The sequence below is a fragment of the Artibeus jamaicensis genome, unplaced genomic scaffold (genome assembly GCF_021234435.1).
Source record: "Artibeus jamaicensis isolate MK-2021 breed Jamaican fruit bat unplaced genomic scaffold, CSHL_Jam_final contig_419, whole genome shotgun sequence".
Taxonomy (NCBI): Eukaryota; Metazoa; Chordata; class Mammalia; order Chiroptera; family Phyllostomidae; genus Artibeus; species Artibeus jamaicensis.
In genome coordinates, this window is record NW_026521824.1 from 1,866,317 (window position 1) to 1,894,054 (window position 27,738).

The following is a 27,738-nucleotide window of genomic DNA, read 5'->3' on the forward strand; positions in this document are numbered from 1 at the left end:
CAAGAGCCTGCCAGCTCCAGTTACGCTGACCAAAGCTCTGGGCACCTGCCATGTCTGCTCCCCACTCCCTTCCTGGGACATGGAGGGTATGAGGCTCCCCTCCAAGACAACTTGGTGGGTTCTGAACATCCCACTGTGGTTCAGGAGATGCAGCTCCACTTTCACCCAGTGCAGACGTGCTGGCTGGCCTGGGGGAGGTGGCACCCCTCTCTGGGGCTCAGTGCCTTTCTCTGTGAAGTGGCAGTGACACAAGCACTGAACCAGCTGAAGCACAGGGAGCTCTTTCCAGAGGGTCAGCACGGTGGTCCTTGTCACAGCTCCAAGGCCAGAATGGTCTCCCCCAGCCCAGGCTTCACTGGCCTCCCCTTCTTCCGGATAAATGACACCCACGCACTTTCCACCACGGCTTGAGGGTGAAACCCAAGGCGGCCTCGTGAGCAGATGAATTATGGATCCACCCTCTTGGAAACCTGGTCTCAGCCAGAAGCAACTTAGCTGTCCCTCCCCAGGCCACCCAGGCCAGTCCCAGCTGCTCAGAACCAGAGGCTGCTTATAGAGCCACAGGCAGGAGACCCAGCAGGATCCCTGGTCTACAGGTCCCTCGGCTTGTGATACCAGCCCCAGCCCAGTGGGGAGTAGACAGCCACCATGGCAAAGGAGGAAGAGGATGAGAAAAAACCAAAGAAAGGAAAGAAGGGGAAGAAGGGGCAGGAGCCAGAGAAGCCCAAACGGAGCCTCAAGGGGACGTCGCGGCTGTTCATGGGCTTCCGTGACCGCACACCCAAGATCTCCAAGAAGGGCCAATTCCGGAGTGCATCGGCCTTCTTCTGGGGCCTCCACACAGGCCCACAGAAGACCAAACGCAAGAAGAAGGCACGCACAGTGCTTAAGTCGACGTCGAAGCTCATGACTCAGATGCGCATGGGCAAGAAGAAGCGCGCCATGAAGGGCAAAAAGCCGTCCTTTATGGTCATCCGCTTCCCGGGCCGCCGGGGCTATGGCCGTCTCCGGCCGCGCGCTCAGTCACTCAGCAAGGCGTCCACGGCCATCAACTGGCTCACGAAGAAGTTCCTCATCAAGAAGGCTGAGGAGTCCGGTAGCGAGCGGGCCACAGTGGACGCCTGGCTCAACCGCTCGGGCTCTCATATAGGCTCCCGCAAGCTGCCCTTCCCATCGGGTGCTGAGATCCTGCGGCCTGGAGGCCGCCTGCGGAGGTTCCCCCGGAGTCACAGCATCTACGCATCTGGAGAGCCCGTGGGCTTCTTGCCCTTTGAGGACGAGGCCCCGTTCCGGCACGCAGGCTCGCGCAAGTCACTGTATGGGCTGGAGGGCTTCCAAGACCTTGGCGAGTACTATGACTACCACCGCGAGGGTGATGACTACTACGACCAGCAGTCATTCTACCAGTACGAGGAGGAGCAGGAGCCCCACCCAGCTGCCTACGGCCCGTACGGCCCGTACAACCCAGCCTGGCCGCCCTACGGAGACAACCCCCACGGGTACCCGCTGGAGGACCCCTATGACTACCACCACCTGGACTACTACGGCGGCTCTTACTACCCCGCATCTGCCTATGGCTACAGCTATGGCTACGATGATTATGAGCCCCCCTATGCTCCCCCAGGGGGATACGTGTCTCCCTACAGCTACTACGATGGTTATGAGGGCGAGCCACACACCCACGGCTACTACCTGGACCCCTTCGCCCCTTACGATGGGCCATACCTTCCCTACGACCTCCCGTACAATGTGCCTGCCTTCGATCCCTACAGCGTGCCCTACAGCGCTCCCTACGGCGACCTCTACCCTGAAGGCGTCTATGGTGCTGGGGCCCAGGCTATATACCCCCCAGAAGTGCCCTATCTTTACCCCGAGGAGTCGGCCTTCCCATACCCGTGGGTGCCACCACCCATCCTATCACCCCATAACCCTTACGCCCACTCCATGGATGACATCGTAGAGCTGGAGGAGCCGGAGGAGGCGGCGGCGGCAGGACGGCAGGGCACCTCCTTCCACCTGCCCAGCGCCACCTTCTTCGAGCAGCAAGGCATGGACAAGCCCGCCAGGTCCAAGCTCTCCCTCATCCGCAGGTTCCGCCTCTTCCCGCGGCCCCAGGTGAAGCTGTTTGGGAAGGAGAAGCTGGAGGTGCCCCTGCCCCCGTCCCTGGACATCCCTCTGCCCTTGGGGGATGAGGAGGAGGAGGAGGAGGAAGAGGAACAGGTGCCCCGGGTGCACGCCGGACCCTACGCCTACCCCTTCTGGGGCTTCCTCACGCCGCGACAGCGCAACCTCCAACGGGCCCTGTCGGCCTTCGGTGCGCACCGCGCCCACCGCGGTCTGGGCTTCAGCCCTGAGTTCGGCCAGCCCTCGCCTCGCCCGGCCACCTCACTTGCACGCTTTCTGAAAAAGACGCTGTCGGAAAAGAAGCCCATCTCGCGGCTCAGGGGCAGCCAAAAGGCCCGGCGGGGAGCCCCCGCAGTTAGGGAGGCGGCCTACAAGCGTTTCGGCTACAAGCTGGCGGGCATGGACCCCGACCGCCCCAACACGCCCATAGTGTTGCGCAGGGCCCAGGCGCGGGCGCGCAACAACAACAACTCGCACGGCCTGCCCGCGCCCGCGCCCGCGCCGCCTGCCCACTGGAGTGCGCTGCTCTCTCCACCGGCGCCGCGGCGAACACCCAGCCCCAGGGCCCCGCCTTCCAGCCCCTTCTCCCCAGCTCTCTCGGGCCTACCCCGGCCGGCCTCGCCCTATGGCTCCCTCCGCCACCACCCGCCGCCCTGGGCCGCGCCGGTCCACGTGCCGCCACTTGGCTCGCTCCGCCACCACCCGCCGCCCTGGGCCGCGCCGGCCCACGTGCCGCTGACACCGCAGGCTGGCTGGTGGGCCTTCGTGGAGCCCCCTCCCGTTAGTCCCGAGGTGCCTCTCGACCTGCTGGCCATCTCTGGACCCCGGCCCTCCTTCCCGGGCTCCCGCCGGCGAGGGGCATCCTTCAGCTTTCCCAGGACCTCCCCACCGACATCTCGGAGACACGCCTGGCCGCCCCTGCCTTCTCCCCAGCCCTCTCTGAGGAGTCTGCCCGGCCTGGGTTACCGATCCCCCTTGGGCCCTGCATCCCCTCAGCCTTCCATGCGGGCTGGTCCCTTCCAGCCCACCTTCTCGCCCCTGCCCCGCCGTCCCCGATCACTGAGGGAGCCCCTGTCCCCACACCGTGTCTCTGGGCGGCTGGGCGGCCCGCAGTCACCCTTGCCCTCTCCTCTATTGGGCCCCAGCCAGCGGCACTACTCGCTCAACCTGTCCTCGCGCCTCCCACACACGTGGCGCCGCCGCAGCGAGCCGCCCACCAGGGCCGTGAAGCCCAGGATGCGCCAGTCCTTCCAGGGGCCTCTCAGTCCTAGGCCTTGGCCTGCACCAGTGGCTGTGGCTGCAGCTGCCCCCGAGCTCCAGGAAAGTCAGCAGGAATTGGAGGACTCAGAGGTGCCCTGGACAGTGCCCCCACTGGTCCCCAGCTGGGACGTGGACATGCCTCCCATTCAACGTCCATCCTCACCCTGGCCAGGACGTGCCTCTTCCAGGCCACCCCCAATACCCGAAAACCCCTCTCTCCAGCAAGTTAGCCCTGTGCTGTCACCTGACCCCCAGCTGGAGGACAGTGACTTCACCACTGTCCTCCTGGGTAGACACCACGACTTGGGGCCTGGAGAGCTGGCCAAATCAGCCAGCCCCAGCCCTGGGAAGACCAAAGAAGAGACCCCCACTGGGGACCCACAGCCACCAGCAGAGCCCGAGTCCCTGACCCCAGTGCACCCCAAGGATTCCTCCCTAGAGAAGAAAATGTTAAGGCTCAGCCTCTCCCACCCTCTGGCCAAATGTGACCTAACGAGGGCTACATGGCCACCATGGCGCCGCTGGGGAACGCTGCCCAGTGCACCTGCCCCCTTGCAGTCCACACAGGCCCTGGGGACCCTGCCCAAGGCAGGTGAGCTGCGCCACGCAAGTCCCGGGTGTTTTGCCGTAGTCATGCCTCGAGTACAAAAGCCAAGCTCTTTTCAGCAAGTTGGTCCTGACACCCAGCTGACTAAGGACCCAGAACCCAGCCCCAAGCCGAGAGCCTGGAGTCTGCTCTGGTCCTGCCTCTGGCTGCCAGCGAAGACCCATCGACCCTGGCCACAGGCACACACCCGCCCCCCATCCTGCTGCCTGGGCCCTGAAGCTGCCTGTCTGCCCCACGGGGGCCCCTGGGAAGAGGTTGGCCCCCAAAGCTGGTGGAACAAGGTATGGGGACACAGGTCAGAGGGAGGGCTTGGGGTTCTGTTCTGGGAAACAGGGCAGGTGATCATCTCAGGACTGTGTTGAACTGCTGCCTTTTGGGCCTCAGTCTTCCCATCTGTGACTTGGGTAGAACAGCCTCAGGCACGTGACAGTGGCACCAGAAACTCCTCCCAAGTCACTTTAAGGAAGGGATCTCACCCTAGCCTGGACTCTGAGCAGTGCAGTCTGTATGGCCTATCTATCCCTAGCTGCCCCTCAAAAATCCTGGCTGAGTACAAAATTGCAGCACTTGCCTATCCACCCTGTCCTACCCCAATGCATGTTCATACTTTCTCTCACTTCCTCCTGACCCTCCCTCCAGCTGGCGTCTTCTTCTTCTCTGGGGTTCCTGCTTAAGGGCAGTTCCCTGGGCTGCAAGATTCTGGACTCGCTGAGGTGAGGGGCTCAAGAACCAGGCTTCCAGCCTCTTCATTGCACAGTGGGGAAACCGAAACCCAGAAGGTCACATGGTGGATCAGGGTTGAGCCAAGACTCCTCCCCAGTCTTGTCCCCAGTGGGGTGAGGGGCAGGCAGCTTTCTGAGGGGTGCCAAGCCCATGCCTGGCTGTTATGCTCCGTGGTGGAATGTGAGCCCCATACTGAGTGGCCTTCAGTGAAGGGGGAGTGGTCATTAGAGCCTCCCCGGAGACGCCTGAGGTGGGCGGGGCATGCAGGGGCAGCAGGCAGTTCTCAACCTATACAGACCGTGCCCGGTGCAGCGGGCAGCCAGCTCCCCCGGCAATGGCGACAGGGGCAGCCTGGCTGCTGGGGGGGCCCTGGCCCCGGCGGCGGGTACCCAGAGCCGTGTGGGCCACAGCGTTGCGGGAGCGGGCTGCAGGGCGCCCTGGGGTGAGGGGCAAGGATGCCTGGGCCCTCCTCACCCTGGAATACGTGAGTGGCTGAATTATTCAGGGTTTGCGGCCACTGGCACACATGGGCAGCAGGCTGGTGGGAGGGAGGCCAGGGCCCCAGGGCAATACTCCCTGTGGCCTACTTAGCACGAAGGCTCCCTCCTGGTGTCCCCTTTCCTCGCCTGTTCAGGGAGGGGTGTGGGCGAGACCTGAGAGGCTGGACAACCGTGTGGGCCCAGGCATGCCTGCATGCCTGAGCTGTATGCTCGGGTATACCACGGCCACGAGGGGTGCCTGTGTGTGTGCGCACCAAGCTCTAAACAGCTACGGCATTCGTGGGGTCACATGTGTACACACAGTCAGGCACAGAGGAAATCCTGCAGCTCAGAGGTGGCACCAGGACTTTTACCTCGAAACCACATTCCCCCCGCCTAAGTGTGGGGACAGCCTGAGGTGTCCATGCACATGAAATTGTGTCAAATGGGCACCAAGAGCACGTGCCTCGAGCCAGGCACCACAGGCCTTCCCGCATGTCAGCTGGCACCTTGCAAGCCCACAGGTGTGCATGGGAGTTGTCTGAGCTGCAGATGCCGTTGTGTGCAGGTCTGTGTGTGGGGGCCTCCATGCTTGCCTCAGCCTAGGCACCAAGGCACAGCACAGCGCGGGGACAGTCTTGGTCTTAGTCTTCCTGGAGGCCCCATGCACCAAGATACAAATGTTCCAGTTGTCACATGAGCAAAGACTTGGGCTCCACTCTGGAAAAGGATGTCGGCATTTAGAGAGCTCGGGAGGCCCAGCCAGGAGGGCTTCTGGCCGGGCACTGAGTGGTGCTCACACCCAGGTCAGACATGCGAGCACGTGGGAACGCTCCAGCAGAGGGCGCCACTGCCCCCGAGTAGGGTGCCACAGCCGCTTGCCTTCCGAGGCAAGGAGACCCACAGGCCCCACCTGGCTGTGCTGTGGGCTCCCTCCTTCAAAACAGGAGCAGGTCCCAGTTGCATCTGAACCAGGGGGCCCCACGTGGGCACCTCAGACCTGTGACCACAGACCCTCTCTCACAGATGCATTCCATACGAAACCTGCCATCCGCGCGGGTCCTTGGGCAGCAGCGGGAAGACGGTGTGGAGGACATGACGCAGCTGGAGTGAGTAGGCATGTGGCAGGGTCAGGGAGGGGTCACCAGGGAGAGCACCCCTTCCTACCAAGGGTGCCCTTCACCTCCTGGAGCATTTTCAGAGCCTCAGTTCCCTCATCCATAACGTGAGGGCCACACAGTGGCAGAGGCCAAATGTGTGCACAGTTCAGCTCTGGAAGTGAGGTGGGCCTGGGTTCAACTCCCTGCCCCAGCACTTACCAGCTGGAGGGCCTCGGCCGTGTCAGTTTATAGCCATGCCCCTCAGTTTCTCATCTATAAGATATGGGTGGGGTGGCTGTTGTTATGAGGGTGCTGGCATGCCCTTATAACACTTGCCGGTGCCCCCAACGTGAGGGCTGTGCTGGCCTATATCATTCTCCAGGTATAGTGGCTCATCCCTTATGTCTGCTAGCCAGAGCACCCTCAACTCAGCAAGTGAGATAAGGGCACTGATTATCATATCCATTGGACAGGTGAAGAAACTGAGGCACAGAGAGGCTAAGTAACTTCCCAAGGCCTCACGGTTAGTTAGTGTCAGAGACAGGGCTTGAACTCAGGCCCTTCTTGCCGAGACCCTGCACTGAGGAGAAGCAGGCCTGGCCTGACCGCCCTTTTTCCTTCCTGCCTCCCAGAGACCTTCAGGAGACCTCCGTGCTCTCCAACCTCAGGACCAGATTTGAACGGAACCTCATTTACGTGAGTTTTGGGGCGGTTCAGCCTTGGGCTCAGGGCTGCCAGGGAGCTGCCTCCCTGTCTCCTGGGTCCTCGGTGGGAAGCATGAATTTCTCCTGTGTGGCCCCAGACTTGAGGCCTCTGGTTTCTACTCTGAGGTTTCACTTTTTTAGCATAACCTACTGGAGCTGGGAGCTCTGAAACCCAAGGTCCTGAACAGCATCCTAGATGGCGGCTGCCGGGGCAGAGACCCGGAGACTGGGAGCCCCACAGAGAAAGCTTTCAGGGTCCTCGAATCCACTGCCCTGGGTCCCAGGAGTGGGGCGGCCAAAGGGAGGAAGGGAGCCACTGGCCGCAGAATGATAGACAGAAGCCCAGAGCCACAGTGCAGGTGGCGGAGTCAAGTGGCAGGGCTCTGGTCACCTCAGAATCCACTGCCCTCGAGTCCCCTCCCCACGCCAGGAAGTGGAGGTTTGCCCTCACGTTGAGGCAGGGTCTCCTGAAGCCTGGCCCTGACTGTGAGTGAAGGAAGCAGGCAGCAGCTGACACCACCCCCTTCACAGAATCATGGCTGTGAGGGCTTTCCTTACTCCCAAATCCTCCCAGCCTTGGCCAGCACAGTGCTTGTAATCCTACTACCAGAGCAGATGACCCACCAAGCTGTTAGAGGCCCAAGGTTCGAACACTGAGGCCAAGCAGCCAGACACCTGTCCCCAGGGAATCAGGAGTCCAGGCTGCCAGGACAGGGATGCGCAGGGTTGGGAGAAGTCATGGCACTGAGGCCACCACTGTCTGCAAGGCAGACGTACATCGGCAGCATCCTGGTGTCAGTGAACCCATACCGGATGTTCGGAATCTACGGGCTGGAGCAGGTGCAGCAGTACAGCGGGCGGGCCCTGGGAGAGAACCCACCGTGAGTATCTGCTGAGCAGTCCTGGGCTCTCTTGGGTCTCTGTCTGAGCTTGGCGAGTCCCTGGCTGCCCCTCAGCCATGGGTCAGGGCTGGTGGCAGTTGGCAGCCTACCTGCTCGGCCAGACAATATTTCCCCAAGCTTGACCACAGCTCCTACCGAGGTGGAAGCCACTGTGGCCCCAAGCAGGGAATGCTTCCCCAAGAGTGGGAGTGGAGTGGGACTGGCTGCTTGGCTGGACAAGATGTTCCCACCCTTGCACCTGCCCTCTGGCAAGGTTTGGATGCACAGAAGCAGGGGTCTGCCACAGTGTTCCCTGTGGCCTCTCTCTCTAGGCATCTCTTTGCAATTGCGAACCTTGCCTTCACCAAAATGCTCGATGCCAAACAGAACCAGTGCATAATCATCAGGTGAGCAACATAATTCTATCGGGGGAGCAGCAGGTGAGACTGAGGACCTTCGTGCACATGGAGAGGGATATAGGGAGGGTCCTCAGGCAACAGGTCTGCATCAGATAGACCTGGGGAAACCATGTGGCTTCTGGGTCCCACCAGCCTGACTCTTGCCTTGTGGCGGGAGTCAGGGAGCCACGAGAGGCAGTGGCCCGGTCGAAGCTCACTCTGCCCCTTTGCCTGGACAGTGGAGAGAGCGGCTCTGGAAAGACTGAGGCCACCAAACTGATTCTGCGCTACCTGGCCACCATAAACCAAAAACGGGGCATCATGCAGCAGGTAAGTTTGTTTGTCTGCTCAGGGTTCTCAGCTGAGTAGCCCCCATGTTCCCCCAGAGCCCAGGCTTCTCAGCCCCACTTGGAGGTTGAGTGTGCTCTTGCATTAAGGTTTGCAGCCCAGGTTTGCACTGAGAGTGCTCTTGGGGGTTGGGGCTCTCTCTGCCCTCCCTGGGAGCCTTTGTGGGGTACCCCTCCTGCCTGCATCCAGCAGCTCCAGGTTCTAGCCTTCTGGGGCCTGGCTAGAGTAGAGGTCACAGGGGCAAGAGGCATCCCTCTACTCCCTAGCCTGGCCTCACATTCCTAGCTATGGCTCCCAGCAGGTCATGGAAGAGGCAGGAGAGGACTGAGTATAGAGAGGCCTGGGAGGGTGGTTAGCAGATACTGGGATGCTGAGGAGGCCTGGCCAGAGTCTGCAGGATTGGAGGTCTGCCCCAAGTGCAAGGCCTCTGAACCCAAGAATGGTGGAGGTTTCCTGAGGACCCACTGTGTGCCGGGCCTGAGCTGGGCTCCAGTCTCTGCTGAGACTGACTGTTCTAGCAGAGGAGACAGAAAAACAACACACAAGTGAATTATGTGCATGTGAAAGGGTGGTGAGCTGTGGAGAAAAGAAGGAGGAGGAGGATGTGCTGGGGGAAGCCCTGCTGAAAGGCAGGGGAACCCCAAGGATCCCTGGGAGACAGCACACAGGCCCTGGGGCGCAAACAGGTCTGGCCTGCTCAGGGGACATCAGAGTGGCAGCATGAAGTCCAGGTGAGGCAGGGTGGTGGCTCAGGCCAAGGAAGTAGACCCCAGAGCGTTTCAGAGGCCAGCCAGCAACCTCCTGAGGGACCGAACAAGGTTGTAATAGAAGGGGAGGGTCCAAGGGTAACCCCAGGCATCAGGCCTGAGCCACCCAAAGCTTGGGGCTGTGGCCAGCCAGACAGCCGGGTGGACCGGGGTGCAGAGATCAGGCAGTGGTGCCCTTGAGGTCTGCTGGGCATCCACAAAGAGGAGGTGGGCTGCTGTGGATGCACCCTGAGCCCGGAGCTCAGGGAAGGTGGGGCTGGAGACAAAGATCTGCCTGCTTAGAACCCGACTCTTAGATGCCCCATCCTGGACTAAGAAGGTTTGTAAGAGGCCACAGTGACCAAGGTGATGGCGATCTCAGCGGGTGATCGTGGGAGTATGATCAACCCCGGGGAGCAGGTCAGCCCAGGCTCTTTGGTCAGAAGGGCTGCATTTTGGCACGCCCCTTCTGATGCCCACTTTGGCCAGCTAGCCCCTCCCATCAGCCTGAGTCTCCTGGCAGCCAGCCAGGCCATCCCTATTCCTCAGCCCCAGGCAGGGTTTTCAAAACCTTTGTGAGTAGACTCCTGCAGGACCAGCCGAGCAGGCCAGCGATCGTGTACACGGAGCCCACCTGTGTGCAGGGCCTTCTTCAGCCATGTCCCTCCAGGGCCCCATTCACAGTGGAGGCCCTGAGGCCTGGGAGGGAGTTGGCTTGCCCAGTGCCCCAAAGTGAGGGGCTAGAGGGGCTGAGGTGGGAAGTTCAGGGCTGAGCACTCTCTTGGCAGGGTTCGGGAGGGTGGTTGGTGCTGTAGGACACGGCAGGCCGATGAGCTCCCATGCTGGGTGCACAGTGGCCATGAGTGCATGCCTGCCCACTGGGACAGCCTTGGGCTTGTTTTCTAGCCCTGCTCATCCTACTTGTGTAACCAGAGAGGCTGGATCTAGGGTCACTTTTATGCGTGGCTGGGTCCAAGGTCTTAAACGATGTCTCTTGTCCCTCATGTATGAGTATCACCCTCATCCAGTCTGCTACTGGTCAGCAAGATGGTGCCACGGAACTAGAACCCACACCTCCCAACATGCTGGAAACAGTCTCAGGGCTCTCTCTCACCAGCTGGTTTTAGCCATGTGTCCTCACAGGACCGAAGTTCCCCACAGTGGGGAGTGGTTGGAGGCTCTACACCCAAACCACTGGCACCACCCCACCTAGGGGCCAGGTTGCTGGCCCCATAGGGCCAGGAGTCCACCCACCCGACTCACCTGTCCCAGCCCTTGGCCCCTGGCCGGATACCCCAGCCCTGCCGTTGGCACTAGGAATGCAGAAGCAGCTGACTCACCCTCAGGTGCTCTCGAGTGACTCCAAGACTAAGGGACAGTACAGACCACAGCCCCAGGCTGGCCCCTGCTCCTCTCTGGGCCTTAGCCTACTCTTCTGTACAACGGTTGCAGTATTTCCTAGACTAACTGCAACTGCAAGAGTGACCAGATGGAGGGAACTGGCACTTTCCCCAAGGTAACAGGTATTTCTGCAGAGACTGGGGTTCCCCTGAATCTCCCTTAAGAATTTATACTGAGAAGACAAGTCAGCATGAGAACACTGTATGCACAACTATGTACACAGTCATCAGGGTGTTGTGCTCTCACTTACAGACATGTTACCTCACCTCTCCGAGTCTCGGACTCCTAATCTGTACAAGGGTGATATTAGGGCCTACTTTACAGGATTGTTAACTATTAGGCCAAGGATTCAGCGTATGGGAGGTGCTTAATAAATGGGAGATGTGATTAGCTCTGCTGTCATAAAATACATTTCACCTGTTTAGCAGGTTATCTGTTGAGGGCCTCCTATGCACCAAGTCCTGTGTAGATGCTGGGGCCCCGGCTGTGTGCAAAAAGGCAAACTCCTACCTGTGGAGGTTGATGTGGTAGTAGGGGAGACAAAATACAAAGAAACGAGAGCATTTGCCAGTGGTGCTAAGGGCTACCGAGGGAGGGACTCCTGGTGCTCAGAGGCAGGTATGTGCCTGGCTGTCAAGGGCAATAGTGCTGGGCAGAGAGAGGCCGGTGGGGCCTGGGCTATGTAGGGCCTCCTCCTGTGGAGGACCCTGTGAGGACTTGGCTTTGTGCCTGAGTGAGCCTGGAGGATGTGCCCTGTGTGGGTTTTCCAAGGGCATCTGTAGGGACCTGAGGCAGGACCAGAGGCCTCCAGGCAACCCGGTTACCCATGGCTGGCAGAGGCGGGAGGGGACAACCTCCCCAGACCCTTCTGGAAAGTAGGCCCAGCAGACATCTGCATCTGGGGCCATACTGCAGGCCCTGAGCCCAGGCCCCCCGGGGGTCTCTGAGGTTCCTGGCTTCACTCTTACCTGGTGGCTCTCCTGACCCCACAGGAGCCCAAAGGGGTCGGCCAGACCCTCTGTGGTTGGAGGGCCTGGTATTGTGTGGGGAGAGGTGGCCAGTTCCACAGATGACCTTCTTTCTGTCCTTTTTCCTCTCTCCTCTTCTGCCTCCCGACTGCTTCTGAAGATAAAGGTATTTGGAGTGTGCATGTGTGAGTGTACGTGCCCATGGCCCTGTGAGAGGCATGTGGGTGTGTGCATATGTGCACACTCTGTGTGGAGGTGGAGTTGGCAGCAGGTGGTGTCTAACTGCCTGTCCTGGCTGGGCACTGCCCCGTGTGAGGCTGGGCCTTTGAGTGGGATAGATGGGGCTGTGTGTGGTCAGGGGAGCCCACCTCTGATCACCCCTCATGAAGGGGATCTTTGGGGAGGTCTGTGTCTGGGAACATCAGAGGTGGCCCTTGCCAGGCTCCCCACCCGGGGCCCCCAGAATAGTTTCTGCATCTTCTCCTGGGGCCCAGATCCTGGAGGCCACGCCCCTCTTGGAGTCCTTCGGCAATGCCAAAACCGTCAGGAATGACAACTCCAGCCGCTTCGGGAAGTTTGTGGAGATTTTTCTGGAGGGGTGAGTGGGACAGTGGAGGGGCCCCAGAGACCTGGCTGTGCATGCCACATCCTGGCCCAGCCCTCAGTACCCACACCAGCCCCATCATCCTGTCCACCAACTCCCCGGGCTCAAGCTGACCCTGACCCCTGCACCCCCCACTCCAGGGGCATGATCGCTGGTGCCATAACCTCCCAGTACCTGCTTGAGAAATCCAGGATTGTGTTCCAGGTGGGCCGGGCGCTCCACGGGCTTGTGTGTCGGGACAAGGGATGGGGTTGAAGGGGTGTGTGTAGTGACTCAGAGCCTGGCTCCCGGCTAGGCTGGGTAAAGGTTAAATTAACGAACAAATACATGTGTAAGTGTGAGCTGCGACAAATCCCCTCCCCCACACCCTGCAGCCACATTGGCTCTTCCCTGTCCATGAGGCATGCCAGGCATGGTCCTGCCTCAGGACCTTTGCACTTACTATTCTTTCTACCTGAAGCACTTTTCCCCCAGACACCTGTATGGCCAAACTCCTCACCTCCTTCAAGTCTTCCCTGAAATGTCACCCGCTCAGGGAAGCTGTCTTGTTGAAAAATAAACTCCCCACCCCCTTCACTGCTCTGTTTCTCCCCAGAGCACCTCTCACCACCTGACATATTTTAAGTTTTAACCAGGGATTGGCCGAGTGTCTGTCTCCCTGGTTGGCAGGTGGGCTCCATGAGGCCAGGGCCTCTGTCTGCTGTGCTCCCCACTATATCCCAAGGGCCTGAAGCAGGGCTGGGCCCATGGTGGGGGCTCAGCCACCCTGGCTAAACAAACCGTCAGGGTGCCTGTGTCTGCTCTATGACACACATGTGCATAGGCATGTGGGGCTGGTGCACATGGAGAAGAGCCACCTTTTCTTAATGCTCCCCCCCAAAATTAAACCCTGCCAAGAGCACCCTCCCCGCCACTTTACCAAGGCCTCTCCACCATCCTCTCCCTACCCACAGCCAGAACCAGGCTGGGGCGCCTTCCACACACAGGTGCCAGGTCTTACCCGCAGCCCTGTGCACATGTTTACATTTGTGGGTACAACTTGGCCTGTACATGTCTGCGGGTCACACAGGTGGGCAGCTCCCCTCTCTGCACCCACCCACTCACCTACTCTGCAGGCCAAAAACGAGAGGAACTACCACATCTTCTATGAGCTGTTGACTGGGCTGCCTGCCCAGCTCCGACAGGCCTTCAGCCTCCAGGAAGCTGAGACCTACTACTACCTGAACCAGGTGAGGGCCAACAGGCATCTGAGGGTCGTTGAGCCTGGTCCCCCCCTTCACCCCAGTGGACTGAGAGAGCCAAGTCGTGGTGTCCCGATAGCCAGCAAAGATAATAGAAGTTTGGGGGGGCAAGTTGGGACTTGAGGTGTCTCATCATGGCATGGATTCAGACCCATGACAGGGGTTCAGATCTGAGGTAAAGGAGGCCTACCTGATTCTTCATTTTTCTGTATCCTGGAACAGAACCAAGCAGCCTAGAGCTACTACACTTCCCTCCAGGGCCTCAGTTTCCTCATCTGTAAAATGAGGCAGCACTGTCCCACTTCCCAGGGATGCAGTGAGGACTAAAGGGAGGAAACGTACCCAAAGCTCTCAGCACAGGCTGTGTGCAGCGCCTCCCTGCCCATGGGAGTGGCATGAATCTGAGTGACTAACTTGGGCCTTGCTGCAGGTCAGGGCATGGCAGGGGCCTTAGGGGTGGCTCATCCCACCCTGGACCCTGACCCTTGGCCCTGCCCTTGCCTAGGGTGGGAATTGTGAGATCTCAGGGAAGAGCGATGCGGACGACTTCCGGCGACTCCTGGCCGCCATGGAGGCACTGGGCTTCAGCGGGGAGGACCAGGACAGCATCTTCCGCATCCTGGCCTCCATCCTGCACCTGGGCAATGTCTACTTCGAGAAGTATGAGGTGAGAGAATGGCACAGCCCACCCTGTGGCCCAGACACACTGGGGACACCAGCGCCTTTTCAGAGGCCCAGGAACCATCTGTATTTGCCTTTTACGCCACACACACATCATTGGTTCTTTTCTCCCCACTTTGGGGTTGCTCATTTTTTTCTTATTGATGTATGAGGTCTCTTTGCTTATGCTAAAGAAGTTAGCCCACCAAACCCTGCCTGCCCCAGGCCACAGATCACACATTAGTCTTTGATATGAATTGCAAATATGGTTTCTGGTGTATCATTTTATTTTTACTTTATTTACAGGTCTTTTGGTGTTTGGGTTTTTTGTTGTTTGTTTTCACCATGCAGCTTTTAAAAATTACTTTCAGGCATTTTATTAATCAATCTTATATAAATTTTAGACTACTTATTATTTTTCAAGAGACCTCTCTAAAATTATAACAACTTTCCTCCATAATTTTTTCAAGAATCCAATTTCTTTTTTTCTAGGCAGTTACTCAGTTATACTAATCCCCCTACTTGATTTCTGATGGTTCTGAGTGATGGTTGCTCCATATTCTAGTTGTAATTTTGATGCAGTTGTGCAAAGAGGCGAGCCGTACCTGCCTACGCCACTGTCTCAACTGGCAGTCTAACCCCCCACTTGAGAAATACATATTTGTCATGTACTAAATTCCTATGTACATTTATGCCTAATTCCAGACTTTCTATGGTGCTTCATTAATCTATTTACATACTGTGTGTCTATTATCTGTTTTAATTACTGTAACTTTGCAATATGTTTTCCATCTCCTAGGTTCCCCTGCACTCCTATTTCAGAATTTTGCTGGCCCTTCTAGCTTGCTTATATTTTTTTTCTATGAACTTTAATGAACTATGGAAATGATCCCTGAAAGCATAGTCTTGTTTTTTTCTACGAACTTTAAAATCGGCTCATGTGGCAGACAACACAGTCCTGCTGGTATTTTACACAGACAGATGCACAGGAGGTGGCCTCAGTGGTGAGCGCCCGGGAGATCCAGGCTGTGGCAGAGCTGCTGCAGATCTCCCCCGAGGGCCTGCAGAAGGCCATCACCTTCAAAGTGACCGTGAGTTTCTGGGCACCGGGGGTTTTCTCAGAGCCTCCTGCCAGCGCCCACACAGAGCTGCCTTGTGCCCCATCCTGTGAGGGCCCTCTCTCCCCCTTCTCTTTCCTCCCTGTCCCACCCACCTTCTGGGGAGGGGCACCTCAGACCCCAAAGGCATTAGGTGCTCAATCTCCGAGTCTTTGCAGAGGCTGCTCCCTCTGCCAGAAATGTTCTTTCCTTTTCACCCCTACTCCTCCTTTAAGACCCAACACAGGTACCTCCACCTCCAGGAAGCTGTCCCTGACCCCTGGCTGGGTCAGTGCCTCCTCTGGCCTTCCATAACCCCTGGCCCTTCTTCTCTTCCCAAGGCTGACCTCACCGGTGATGTCCGCTCATGCCTCTGTCTCCCCCATTAGACTAGTAGCCCCTGCCCCCACTGGCCTAACCAGGCAGAAGGTGGGACAAGGGTGTCCTGTTCCACCCTGGCTGACTGGGTACCTAAGACCAGTCACACTGGCTCCCTTCCCCACCCCGAATCCTCTGGGGACTTCCTGGAGGTGGTGGCCAGCCTGCTGTCACTCAGGGGCCACATCCCTCCCCAGGAGACAATACGCGAGAAGATCTTCACCCCCCTGACTGTGGAAAGTGCTGTGGATGCCAGGTAAGGCTGCACTCCTCTCAGCCTGAGCCTCTGATGCCTTGCCTCCCATGGTGCCCACCCACCCCAACACCCCTCTGCTCCAGGGATGCTATTGCCAAGGTCTTGTACGCACTGCTGTTTGAATGGCTCATCACCAGGGTCAACGCACTGGTGTCCCCACAGCAGGATGCCCTCTCCGTCGCCATCTTGGATATCTATGGCTTCGAGGTGGGGCTTCATGGGTGTGTGAGGGGCCAGGGACATAAGGCTTCATCTCCCCCCTCTCTGCCTACAGCGCAGCCATCAGGACTCCCTCCCTTATTATTATCTCTCTGGTCTGCTACCATTTCCTTCACTCACCCACAGGCCATCCTGAGGCCTCTGGGTGCCAGGCCCTGTGCTGGGCAGCAAGAGTGACCCTGGAAAGGACCAGACCTAGGCTCCGCCCTTGGGAAGGTTCCAGAAGGGTCTGGGTGGGCACGGGGGACAGACATTGACAAATATGTGGCAGAGTCAGCCTGGCAGTGGGAGCCTGGAGAAAACCCTTAGCTGGGCAGGGGTCAGGGAAGGCTTCTTAGCAGAGCAGACATCCCTGAGCCCCTCCTTAGGAACCAGTAGTGGTAGAGGGAAGAGCGTGTGTGAATGCTGAGCAGTGGGGTGGGGCCTGGCGTCTGGGGCGGCTGGACGTCATGTGTGGTAGCGGTGACGTGCCAAGTGCATGACAGGTGAGAGGCAAGGCAAGGTCAAAGCAATAAAAGGGACAGCTAGTATTCACGAGGCACCGGTTATGTGTTAAGTACTGTTTGCTCTGAATACTTTATGTTCATTAATTCATGTAATCCTCACAGCCACCTTATAAAGTGGTATGGTCATTATCCCTATTTTACAGATGGGGAAACTGCGATATGGAGGGCTTGTCTAAGGTCACATAGTTAGAAAGATTGCAACCCCGGCGGGAGGTTCCAGAGCCTGGGCCTACCACCTAAGCTACCTCTCACCAAGGCCTAGAATGCCAGGCTTACACCTGCGCGTAGTGGGAGCCATAGAGGCTTCTGAGCAGCTGGTCTGTGGCCAGGGCTCCAGCTCTTGGAAGCTGTGGCAGTGGAAGGCAGGGTAGGCACTGAGCCTGAGCTGGGCGTGGGGGAGGGCAGGGCCCCGGTGGGGTACAGATGGGCTGCTGCCAAAGAGGGAACAGGCCCAGGCTCACCACCTGCCTGGCAGGACCTGAGCTTCAACAGCTTCGAACAGCTGTGCATCAACTATGCAAACGAGAACCTCCAGTACCTTTTCAACAAGATCATCTTCCAGGAGGAGCAGGTATGTGGGGTCCTGTGCATGCTCCCATCCCTGTCCCCACTGGCAATGGCCTCCTGGGTGCAGATGTGCTGGTCCCTTAAGGAGGAGTCCACAGACTGAATGGAGGGAAAGCCACACATGTGAAGAATGTATCCTAAAGGGGAAGGTGCTGGGGTGACAGCCCCAGAGAAGAGCCTCTGGGGTGTCCTGTCCACCCTCTGCAAGGCTGTCCCAGGCGAGGGGAGGAGAGGAGCCAAGAGATGGTTCATGTTGCCCTGCTAGGAAGTGAGCCTCCTGTGCTAGGAGATATGCAGGCAGAGGTGCCCCTGCCTGCCCCTTTAGATTGACTCGGCCTAGGAAACAGGACTAGGAGGCTGAGCCCCGCTGCCTGCAGGAGGAGTACATCCGTGAACAGATCAACTGGCGGGAGATCACCTTCGCTGACAATCAGCCCTGCATCAACCTCATCTCTCTGAAGCCTTATGGCATCCTGCGCATCCTTGATGACCAATGTTGCTTTCCCCAGGTGAGCCATGGGCACGCAACCCTGTGTGAGACTGCAGGTTGCTCATCAACTCTGAACCTCGTGGCCTCATCAGGCCCGAGTCCTACCTTTCTCTCTGCTCTGGCCTGGGATGGGGGCTGAGGACACCCAACCTGCCATTTACAACCTGAGGTGATTGAGGCTGGGTAGGGCTGCGAGTGTCCAGACAAAGGAAGTCAGAAGGCTTCCTGGAGGATGTGACCTTGCGGTTGGGCGTTGGGCTTCCAATTCTGATTGGAAAACACAAGGGTGGGGTGGGTGTTCTGGGCAATGGGACTAGACAGCGCAGAGGCAGCTGGGAGCTAATCAGACACACCTGTCTTCAGGGGCCCACTTAGGCCTCCCCACCCATGGCAGTGGGCTGCTGGGGGAGCTGTGACTTGGTCTTCCTCCCCAGCGTTCACTGGGGAATCAATCAGAGCTACAGAATTGGCTGCTAGGCCAGGTTTGAGGTGTGCAGGCCCCTGCCCACCCACTGAACCCTGCCTGCCCCAGGCCACAGACCACACGTTCCTGCAGAAGTGCCACTATCACCACGGCGCCAACCCACTCTACTCCAAGCCCAAGATGCCACTGCCCGAGTTTACCATCAGGCATTACGCTGGCAAAGTCACCTACCAGGTGAGACCCGAGGCCGCCCTCACAGCCTCCAGCACCAGTTTCCTCCTGTTGGAGGCACAGAAGCACAGCCTGGGCACCTGACACACCCACCTGGTTCCAGTCCTGGGCCTGCTGATCCTCAGCTGTGTGACCTCGAGCAAATCACTTTACCTCTCTGGGCCTCAGTTTCCTCGACTGGGAAATGGGGACGATAACAGGTAGTGTCCATCTCTTGGGTGTCAGGAGTCTAGGGCCGAGACAGGTTTGATAACTATTGTCACAGCTATGTCACTGGGGCCACTCTCATAGCTGGTATCGCAGGCACACTCCTTCCCTGGTGTATCTCAGGCCAGGGTTGTAAGCCTCTGTCCCCATCGGGGCCTCCTTTTCTTCATCTGCTTGACGGACGCAGGACAGTGTCCTCCACTGAGGAGGGCCCTGCACCGGTCCTATGAAGGGCTAGTGCCCCCTCCCCTGGGAGTTCGGAGTACAGTGGGGACAGGACGGGGTACCACAACAGGGGAAGGGTCCACTCCTTGCTAGCACAGACAGGGAGACAGAGGCCTGAAGGTGCAGGGCTAGGGCCACCCAAAGGCTGCAGGAAGGAAGGGAAGAAGACAGGGGTTGGCAGGCTGGTGCGAGCTGGGGCGGGTTGGCCCTCCACCCTGTCTCCCAGGCTATAGTCGGGGAGGGGGTGTCCCAGCCCCAGCTGCCCTGCCATTTCCTCTTTCCAGGTGCACAAGTTCCTGGACAAGAATCACGACCAGGTGCGCCAGGACGTGCTGGACCTGTTTATTAGAAGCCGGACACAAGTGAGCAAGCCTCACTTCTCCCTGCGCTGGCCCTGCCCCAAGCACCTAGCCCACATCCAGGCCACTGTCCCAATCTGAGAAATGGGGATGTACCCTGGCTGGGCCCTGACCTCATCCCAACCCTGACCCCATATCCCCCATCCCCCAGCCTTGCCTTGCTGTGTAGTTTCTCTCATTCCTGGCCCCACCCATAGAGGGCCATGCCTCTGGCTGGCCCTAGTGGATTGCCCCATCTCTCCTAACCTGGCCATGCCCACCCAGCCTGGGACCACCGCCCCTTTTCACTTCTCGAGCGGGTTCTCTCATCGGTATTCTCTGCCACCTCCCCTCCTCTGGGTCTCCATTTCCTCCTCTGTCAAGTGGGCACCTTCCTGCTGAGGTCACCACCAGTGTTCATGGCCCTGTGTGTAACAGGCTGCCTCAGGCCCAGGCACAGTCAGTGCTTGTGTGTTCCCCAGACAGGAGTCAGCCCAACCACAGGACAGGTTCTCAGAACAGGGTATGAGCACCCTGACTTGAGTCATGTGGAAGCCAGGGGGACAGTGGCCTTGCAGAGAAGGCAGGGCCACTCCGGGTTAGTTTTCTGGCCACTCTTGGTGTGGGGACTTGACTCCTTTCGCTCTCTCACTTTCTCTTTCCCTCCTCCTTTCTCACATTTCTGTCTCTGGGCCCTTCCCTCTCTGTCTGGGAACCTTGACCATGCCCTGGGGCCTGCTGCCCTCACCTGCCCAGGTGGTGGCCCACCTCTTCTCCAGCCATGCCCCGCAGGCCACCCCTCAACGCCTGGGCAAGAGTAGCTCCGTCACCCGGCTCTACAAGGCTCACACAGTGGCAGCTAAGTTCCAGCAGTCACTCCTGGATCTGGTGGAAAAGATGGAGAGGTGGGTGGGGCCTAGCTCCCCTGTGACCCTCAGGGATGAGCACTTTCTTTCTCTGGGGCCTTATACTGCTTTCCTCTGCCCTTGCCCAGGTGTAATCCCTTGTTTGTGCGCTGCCTGAAACCCAATCACAAGAAGGTATGTGATGGCTGAGGAGGTCCCTGGGAGAGTGATCCTCTTTCCCACGCTGTATGACCTTGGGCAATTGGTTTTGCCTCTCTGGCCCTCCATCTGCCCAACCCACCACGGGAATATTTGCCTTTGATGGCGCCCCTTGCCCATGGTTGGTCTATGTGCAGATCTCTCTTCATGCCCTCTCCGCAGGAGCCAGGCCTCTTCGAGACCGATGTGGTATTGGCACAGCTACGCTATTCAGGGGTGCTAGAAACTGTGCGGATCCGCAAGGAGGGCTTTCCAGTGCGGCTGCCTTTCCAGGTGTTCATGGACAGGTACCTCAGTTGCAGTGGTTTCTTCGCTCCACAGAGCCTACCCTCCCTGGCCTGTCTGGGTCCCAGAAATGCACAGCCCAGGTGGCAAGGGCTTGCTGTGCACAGTAGCTTGGGTTGTGCACTGCATGAGACTATAGGCTAGCTGTGGTGCGGCATATGTTGTTACTGTTTTTCCATTTTTTTCTTTTTTTAATTTTTTAAAATATATCTTATAGATTATGTCATTACGGTTGTTCTATTTCCCCCTTCGTTCCCCTCCACCCTCCACACCCCTCCCCCGCCATTCCCCCCTTTAGTTTATGACCACGTGTCTCAAGTTCTTTAGATTCTATATTTCCCATACTATTCTTGCCCTACGCCCTATCTATTCTCTACCTACCCTCTATGCTACTTATTTTCTGTACCTTCTCCCCCCTTCTCCTCCTCCCACTCCCCTGTTGCTAACCCTCCATGAGATCTTCATTTCTATGTTTCCATTCCTGATCTAGTTGTCCTTTTAGTTTGCTTTTGTTTTAGATGTGGCTGTTAATAACTGTGAGTTTGCTGTCCTTTCACTGTTCATATTTTTTATCTTCTTTTTCTTAGATAAGTCCCTTTAACATTTCATATAATAAGGACTTGGTGATGATGAACTCCTTGAATTTGACCTTATCTGAGAAGCACTTTCTCTGCCCTTCCATTCTAAATGAAAGTTTTGCTGGATAGAGCAATCTTGGTTGTAGGTCTTTGGATTTCATGACTTGGAATATTTCTTTCCAGCCCCTTCTTGCCTGTAAGGTCTCCTTTGAGAAATCAGCAGACAGTCTGATGGGAACTCCTTTGTAGGTGACAGTCCCCTTATCTCTTGCTGCTTCTAGGATTCTCTCCTTCATTTTAATCTTGGCTAATGTAATTATGATGTGCTTTGGTGTGTTCCTCCTTGAGTCCAACTTCTTTGGGACTCTCTGAGCTTCCTGGATTTCCTGGAAGTCTATTTCCTTTGCTGGATTGGGGAAGTTCTCCTTTATTATTTGTTCAAATAAGTTTCCACTGGTGGCTGTTCCTTTCCCCCTTCTGGTACCCGTCCTGGAGATTCCTAAGTCTCTCCTCATTTTTTTGAATTCTTGTTTCTTCATTCTTTTCTGTTTGGTCATTTTTTCCTCCTTCTGGTCCACTCCCTTGATTTGAGTCCCAGTTTCCTTTTCATCACTATTGGTTTCCTATGCATTTCCCTTCATTTCAATTAGTTTAGCCTTCATATGTTCCTCTAATTTGTGACTAAAGTCAACCAGTTCTGTAAGCATCCTGATCACCAGTGTTTTGAACTGTGCATCTGAAAGTTTTGCTATTTCTTCGTTGCTTAGAGTTATGGGCTCTGGGGCTTTGAGATCTTGAGCTATTTTTGGTCTGTTTGCACCAGTTAAGTAGGAGGAGCAGAGCCTTAGGGGCGGGATGGGGCCACCAGGGTGGGGTCGCTGGGTTGTGACTCTGTATGTGGGGGCGTGGTCAGAGCGGGGAAATGGCGACCGTCTCTACTGCCTCCTGCCGCTGGGGCTTGCTCAGTCCCATCTCACTGCCCACTCCCTCGCCAGTCCATCTGCGCAGGAATGCGCCACCACAGTCAACCCGCTGCCCTGCCCCCTCACTGGGTCCGCCAGTCGCTCACTGGGTCTGCCCTTTGCAACCCCATGCCTGGGATCCACACACCTGAGTCCGTCTGACCAAGTTTTCCTGTGCAACCCCGCTCTGCTAGCTGCTGGCTTTGCCCCTCTTACTGGTCAGGCTGAAGAATTCCTTGTTATCAGACTTCCAAAAAGTTCAATTTTCTGTGTTCTGGCTGTGTTTTCTGTTGCTAATATTTTATTGTCTCTAAACTTGGTTGTGTGAGAAAGCACGGCGTCTCCGAGAATCTTGGCAGAAGTCGAGGATTTTCTTTTCAGCCCAGTCGCTTCCCCAGATGAAAAAATGGGTGACTACTTATAGGAAAGTAGCAGTTTCACTGGAGCGTCTGAGGTTGGCTGGATCCTGAAGGTGTCCGTTTTGGCCCATCCCAGGTGCAGGTGTGAGGAGGGCTGACTCCAGCTCCTTCATTTGAATCTTGGCTAATGTAATGATGATGTGCCTTGGTGTGTTCCTTCTTGGATCCAACTTCTTTGGGACTCTCTGAGCTTCCTGGATTTCCTGGAAGTCTATTTCATTTGCCAGATTGGGGAAGTTCTCCTTTATTATTTGTTCAAATAAGATTTCCACTTTGTTTTTCTTCCCCTGCTGGTACCCCTATAATTCAGATGTTGGAACGTTTAAAGATGTCCTGGAGGTTCCTAAGCCTCTCCTCATTTTTTTTGAATTCTTGTTTCTTCATATTTTCCTGTTTGGTCATTTTTTTCTTCCTTCTGGTCCACTCCCTTGATTTGAGTCCCAGTTTCCTTTCCATCACTATTGGTTTCCTGTGCATTTCCCTTCATTTCAGTTAGTTTAGCCTTCATATGTTCCTCTAATTTGTGGCTAAAATCAGCCAGTTCTGTGAGCATCCTGATCACCAGCGTTTTGAACTGTGCCTCTGATAGGTTGGCAATTTCTTGTTTGCTTAGATTTACAGGCTCTGGGGCTCTGAGTTGTTCTTGAGCCATGTTTTGATCTGTTCGCACCTGTTACGTATGAGGAGAGGAGCCTTAGGTGTTCACCAAGGCGGTGCCACCCAGGTCGCTGGTTTGTGAGGCTGTATGTGGGGTGGGGTCAGAGAGGGAGCAATGGCGGTCCCATCTGCTCCTTCCTGCTGCTGGGGCCTGCACAATCTATCTCACTGCTCGCTCCTTCACTGGTTTATCTGTACGCAAATGTGTGACCGCAGTCAGCCAGCTGCCTTGCGCCTTCACTGGGTCTGCCCATCGCTACCCCACACCTGGGATTCGACTTTGGCTGCCTGGGTCGGGGGATCTTTTTTGCCCAACCTGCTCTGCTGCTGGTTCTGCCCCTCTTACCGGTCTGGCTGAGTGGTTCGTTGTTGTCGAACTCTGTATTGTTTAATTTTCTGTGGTTTGGCTGCGTTTATTGTTGCTAAAAGTTTGTTGTTTTCAGACTTGGTTGTGCAAGAAGGCACAATGTTTCCACCTATGCCTCCATCTTTGTTTTTCCATTTTTTCTTAGTATGATTATGTATTGATTCCAAAAAGAAGCTATTTTAATAGTTATTATGGCACATTTCCAGCAGGTGACAGTAAAGTGCCTTAGTCTACTGAAACCTGACATTGAGACACAGGGTTCTGAGGACAGAATACCTTTTTCTGATTAGAAGATACTGAGGGCACCACTGCTGGGCCCTGGGCCTCTCGGAGACGGGGATAGGGGTGGTGACTTTGTGATCTAGTGGGCAACCGGCGTAGTAGGTCCCATAGCTGCGGCTGATTTGGGCCCTTGCAGGTACCGCTGTCTAGTACCCCTCGAGAACAAACTGCCAGCCAGTGGGGACATGTGTGTGTCGGTGCTGAGCCGCCTATGCACAGTCATGCCGAATATGTACCGTGTTGGCATCAGCAAGGTGAGTCCCACCCCACACTCAGCCCTGGAGGACCCAAGTTCAGGGGCTCCACAAATGGAGCCTGTGGAGTCAGAAATGCCCAAGCTAGAGATTACTGCCCTAGGGGCCATCTAGTTGAGCTCGGTAAATGGAATGCTAACCCCACCACCGACCTTTGCTCAGGCCATTTCCAGTGCCTGACACACCTGCACCTTTTCTTCCATCTCTGCAAACCCAACTCGATCTCCACCCGGCTCCAGGAGGCTGCCTTGTTGGTTCTGTCTCCATGGACTTGTCCTGAGCACAGTCACCTGGCCCTTCCCTGCCTCAATACTTGCCTCCTACCCCTAGCTCTTCCTTAAGGAACACCTGCACCAGCTGTTGGAGAGCATGAGGGGGCACGTCCTGAATCTGTCAGCCCTCACCCTACAGCGCTGCCTTCGTGGCTTCTTCATCAAACGGCGTTTCTGCTCCTTGCGCCAGAAGATCATCATGCTGCAAAGTCGAGCCCGAGGCTACCTGGCCAGGTGTGGCCCAGATAGTGCAGGCCTCTCTGGGGCCCTACAGCTAGGCTTGGGGAAGGCTGTGCTTGGAGTTAGGTAGTAAGGTCCCTGGTCCAGGAGGTATGCAAGCTGAGAGTGGGAGTCTCTGCTGGCAGGATGACCAGATTCTCTGCGCCTCTGCTTTTGGATGTCCTTCCATTCTACCCCCTGGCCCTTGCGACTGGTGGGTGGTAATCCAGCCAGCCAGGAAGGGCCCTGCCCTGCACCTCTAGGACCCTGGGATTCCAACCTAATGGGAAGCACTGTTCCCAGTGGCTGAACCCAGGCTCTACCACTCGATTTGCTGTAGGACCTTAGCCCAGTCCTTTCCCTTTGGAGCTCTGGTTTTCCTTAGTGCCTAGGGGTTCCTGAACGAAGTATGGCACCCAGACCAAACTGGCACAAATGTCTCTGCCCCTTGTTTGCCCATGACCCGAACCCCTATGTTCTCCCACCAAGACACTCCTTTCTTCCCTACCCTCAGGCAACGGTATCAGCAGATGAGAAAGAGTCTGGTGAAGTTCCAGTCCCTTGTGAGCACCTACATGAGCCACCGGCGCCTTCTCAAGGTGCAGGCCTCTCCCTCACCCTTCTCCCAGGAGCCAGGCCTGTCCTGCCTGGGTCCAGGGAGGAGACACTTAGCTCCAGGAGGAGACTGTCTTGGGTTCGAATCCCTGCTCTGCCATCACTAGCAGTGTGGCCTCAGCCCCTCTCCAGCTTGCCTTTACCTGAGGGCTGTGGAAAGGGCTAAATGAATATTGCACAGGAAAGGTTTGGCCTGGTGCTAGGCTCTCAGGGGGTCTTCAGTAATTGGGTGTGATTAGAATTTAGCGACTGGGCTAATGCTGAATATGGTTTGGTTCTTACCTTGATGCCAGTCTCGGCCCATTGTCATATAGAGCAACAACAGGAAGAGAAACTTAATCACCAATGGCTTTTCCTGAAGGTTTTATGGAGCGCCAGGGCATCCCTCCCTCCCCCCAGTGTCATTCTCTCTGCCCCTTGCCTTGGTCTCTCTCTTGCTCTGTTGTTTTCTCTTCTCTCCCTATTGCTCTGGCCACACCTCTGCCTCCCTCCTTCTGTGAAGTGGGCCAGTAATCTCCAGAAATCAGGCCAGCTAACCCCCTTGTTTCCCACGCTGGCCACCTTGTATGAGCTGGCTGGCCTGACCCTGGTTTGCAGCCTGCCGTGGCCTCTGCCCACCATTCCCTGCCTTGACCATCTGCTCTCCTGCAGCTAAGGGCAGAGCGGAGGCTCCAGGTGGAGCAGGTGCGGCTACGGGAGCAGGAGGTGGGTGCAGGGGTCCAGGTGTCAGCAGGGAACAGGAAGGGAGGACAGCAGGTCGGGGTTGTCGCAGGCCTGTCCTCTCACCACGGGCTCTTCCTCCAGGAGCTGAGCAAGAGGGAGGTGGTAGCTGTGGGACACCTGGAGGTGCCAGCAGAGCTGGCTGGGCTCTTGCGAGCAGTGGCGGGTATGTCAGTGCTGGACAGTGTTGTGGGAGTGGGCACAAGTGGGCAAGGGAGCCAGGTGTCTCATGCCCTCCACTCTCCACAGACCTCAGGTCAGCCCAGGTACCCCGGGTGGCCCCTGTGCGGACTCCACGGCTCCAGGCTGAGCCCCGTGTCATGCTGCCCCTGGATATCAACAACTACCCCATGGCTAAGTTTGTCCGGTGCCACTTCACGGTAAGGGCTGGCATAGGCCCAAGCAGCCCTGGCCAGTGAGCATGGGCCAATTAGAACTGTTGCTGTCTTCAGCCTAGGAGAGGTTTCTGTCCATGCCTTGTGGAATCAGGTAGGAGCCCTCATGAGAGGCTGGGGGCTCCACAGGGGGCCTGGATAACAGTGGAGGGCCCTCAGGGGGTTTGACACTTAGCTTTTTGCCAACTAGTATGGAAATACGTTAGATATTTAACAGTTAATGGAGCTTCAGTTTGTCATCCCTGCCTCAATCTTCTGCCCTACAGAAAGGGCCCAAACCAGGGCCCAGACTGTCTCTGCCACTGACTCGTGGAGGGGCAGTGTTTGCCCCCCTCCAAGCCTCAGTTGCCCCATACACACACTGGGCACAGGAGCTCTCGCCTCCTAGGCTCTTGTCTTCCCACCTGGCACAGAGCAGTAGATCCAGATGTGCCTGGCAGTTCTGGCTCTGTCCCCACTGTCTGTCCTGTGCCCTCAGGAGCCTGCCTTCGGGATGCTGACTGTGCCCCTGAGAATGCCCCTCACTGAGCTGCCCGCAGAGCACCATGCAGAAGCTGTGAGCATCTTTAAGCTGGTACGGGTCTGTCTGAACCACCTTTGAATTTGTAGCCCCTGTGCCTAAGGCTAGGCTGTGAGGCTCCTGGTCCTGCCCTCCTAGGCCATTCACTTGCCAAAGCCACCAGCCAAGGCCTCTTTCTTGTCAGGGCATTGGCCTCCTCCCTGGGCTGGGATCTGGGGACGGGGGGCATGCCTTCTCGCAGCCATCTTCCTGGCAGCAAGGCTTCCTCTCTGGACATCACCAGGGACACTGAGAATAGACCCAGGTTCTCTCCTCAAGGGCTTTCTAGTCTGAAAGGGGAGGCAGAGTGCATCTGACTATACCCACTAGCAGGGACAGAGTGAGGCTCCCGTCTAGCCCCAGGCAGGGTCTAGCCCCAGGCAGAGAGCTTCCTGGAGGAGGGGTTTTGAGCTGGAGTCAAAGGAGGAGTTGGACTCTCCCAGCCGGGGCAGGTAGAGAAGGCACAGAGAAAAGAGAAAATGGATGTGGTTAGAGGAGCATTAGAGCAAAGACGAAAGGGGTTAGGAGGCACTGACTGACAAACCCGGAGCTCAGGTTTCATCCTAAGGGCCTTATGGAGCCAAGGGTCATGCTCCTGGGGAGGGATGCGGTCTGATATGTGGCCCCTGTGGGGTCTAAACACAGGAAGTGAGGAGCCTGCCGGAGGCCGGGGTGCAGGGCGGGTCTGGGGCTGTGTGGGAGGTACAGAAGGTCATGAACAGGAGTGATGGTGCATGTGCATGTTGGATCTTGACTTTTTCCTGTGGCTGGGGTGAACTGCCTGGTCATTTGATGTAGGGTGTAGCTATGATATTGTAATGTGGGGGACTTTTATATGGGCAGGGGGACTACATGGGAAGGACAAGAGAGGGATGCATGTTGGGGTAGGGATCCGGCAGGAACAAGTT

General features: G+C 57.0%; 1 protein-coding gene across 1 annotated transcript in view; it reads left to right on the forward strand.

Annotated features, from left to right (window-relative positions):
* Positions 1-648: 648 nt before the first annotated feature.
* Positions 649-27,738, forward strand: part of MYO15A (myosin XVA) — a 54,426-nt gene continuing 27,336 nt past the window's right edge. The window contains exons 1-28 of the mRNA XM_053665699.1: positions 649-4,272; positions 6,220-6,302; positions 6,926-6,989; positions 7,769-7,878; positions 8,211-8,285; positions 8,516-8,606; positions 11,900-11,905; positions 12,234-12,337; positions 12,484-12,547; positions 13,459-13,572; positions 14,090-14,251; positions 15,222-15,335; positions 15,917-15,975; positions 16,059-16,182; positions 17,176-17,271; positions 17,645-17,776; positions 18,290-18,415; positions 19,129-19,206; positions 19,939-20,087; positions 20,177-20,222; positions 20,409-20,533; positions 23,933-24,050; positions 24,381-24,556; positions 25,056-25,140; positions 25,808-25,861; positions 25,961-26,042; positions 26,126-26,256; positions 26,750-26,845. Coding sequence (XP_053521674.1) covers positions 649-4,272; positions 6,220-6,302; positions 6,926-6,989; positions 7,769-7,878; positions 8,211-8,285; positions 8,516-8,606; positions 11,900-11,905; positions 12,234-12,337; positions 12,484-12,547; positions 13,459-13,572; positions 14,090-14,251; positions 15,222-15,335; positions 15,917-15,975; positions 16,059-16,182; positions 17,176-17,271; positions 17,645-17,776; positions 18,290-18,415; positions 19,129-19,206; positions 19,939-20,087; positions 20,177-20,222; positions 20,409-20,533; positions 23,933-24,050; positions 24,381-24,556; positions 25,056-25,140; positions 25,808-25,861; positions 25,961-26,042; positions 26,126-26,256; positions 26,750-26,845 — 6,288 coding nt within the window. The remainder of the gene's footprint in view (positions 4,273-6,219; positions 6,303-6,925; positions 6,990-7,768; positions 7,879-8,210; positions 8,286-8,515; positions 8,607-11,899; positions 11,906-12,233; positions 12,338-12,483; positions 12,548-13,458; positions 13,573-14,089; positions 14,252-15,221; positions 15,336-15,916; positions 15,976-16,058; positions 16,183-17,175; positions 17,272-17,644; positions 17,777-18,289; positions 18,416-19,128; positions 19,207-19,938; positions 20,088-20,176; positions 20,223-20,408; positions 20,534-23,932; positions 24,051-24,380; positions 24,557-25,055; positions 25,141-25,807; positions 25,862-25,960; positions 26,043-26,125; positions 26,257-26,749; positions 26,846-27,738) is intronic.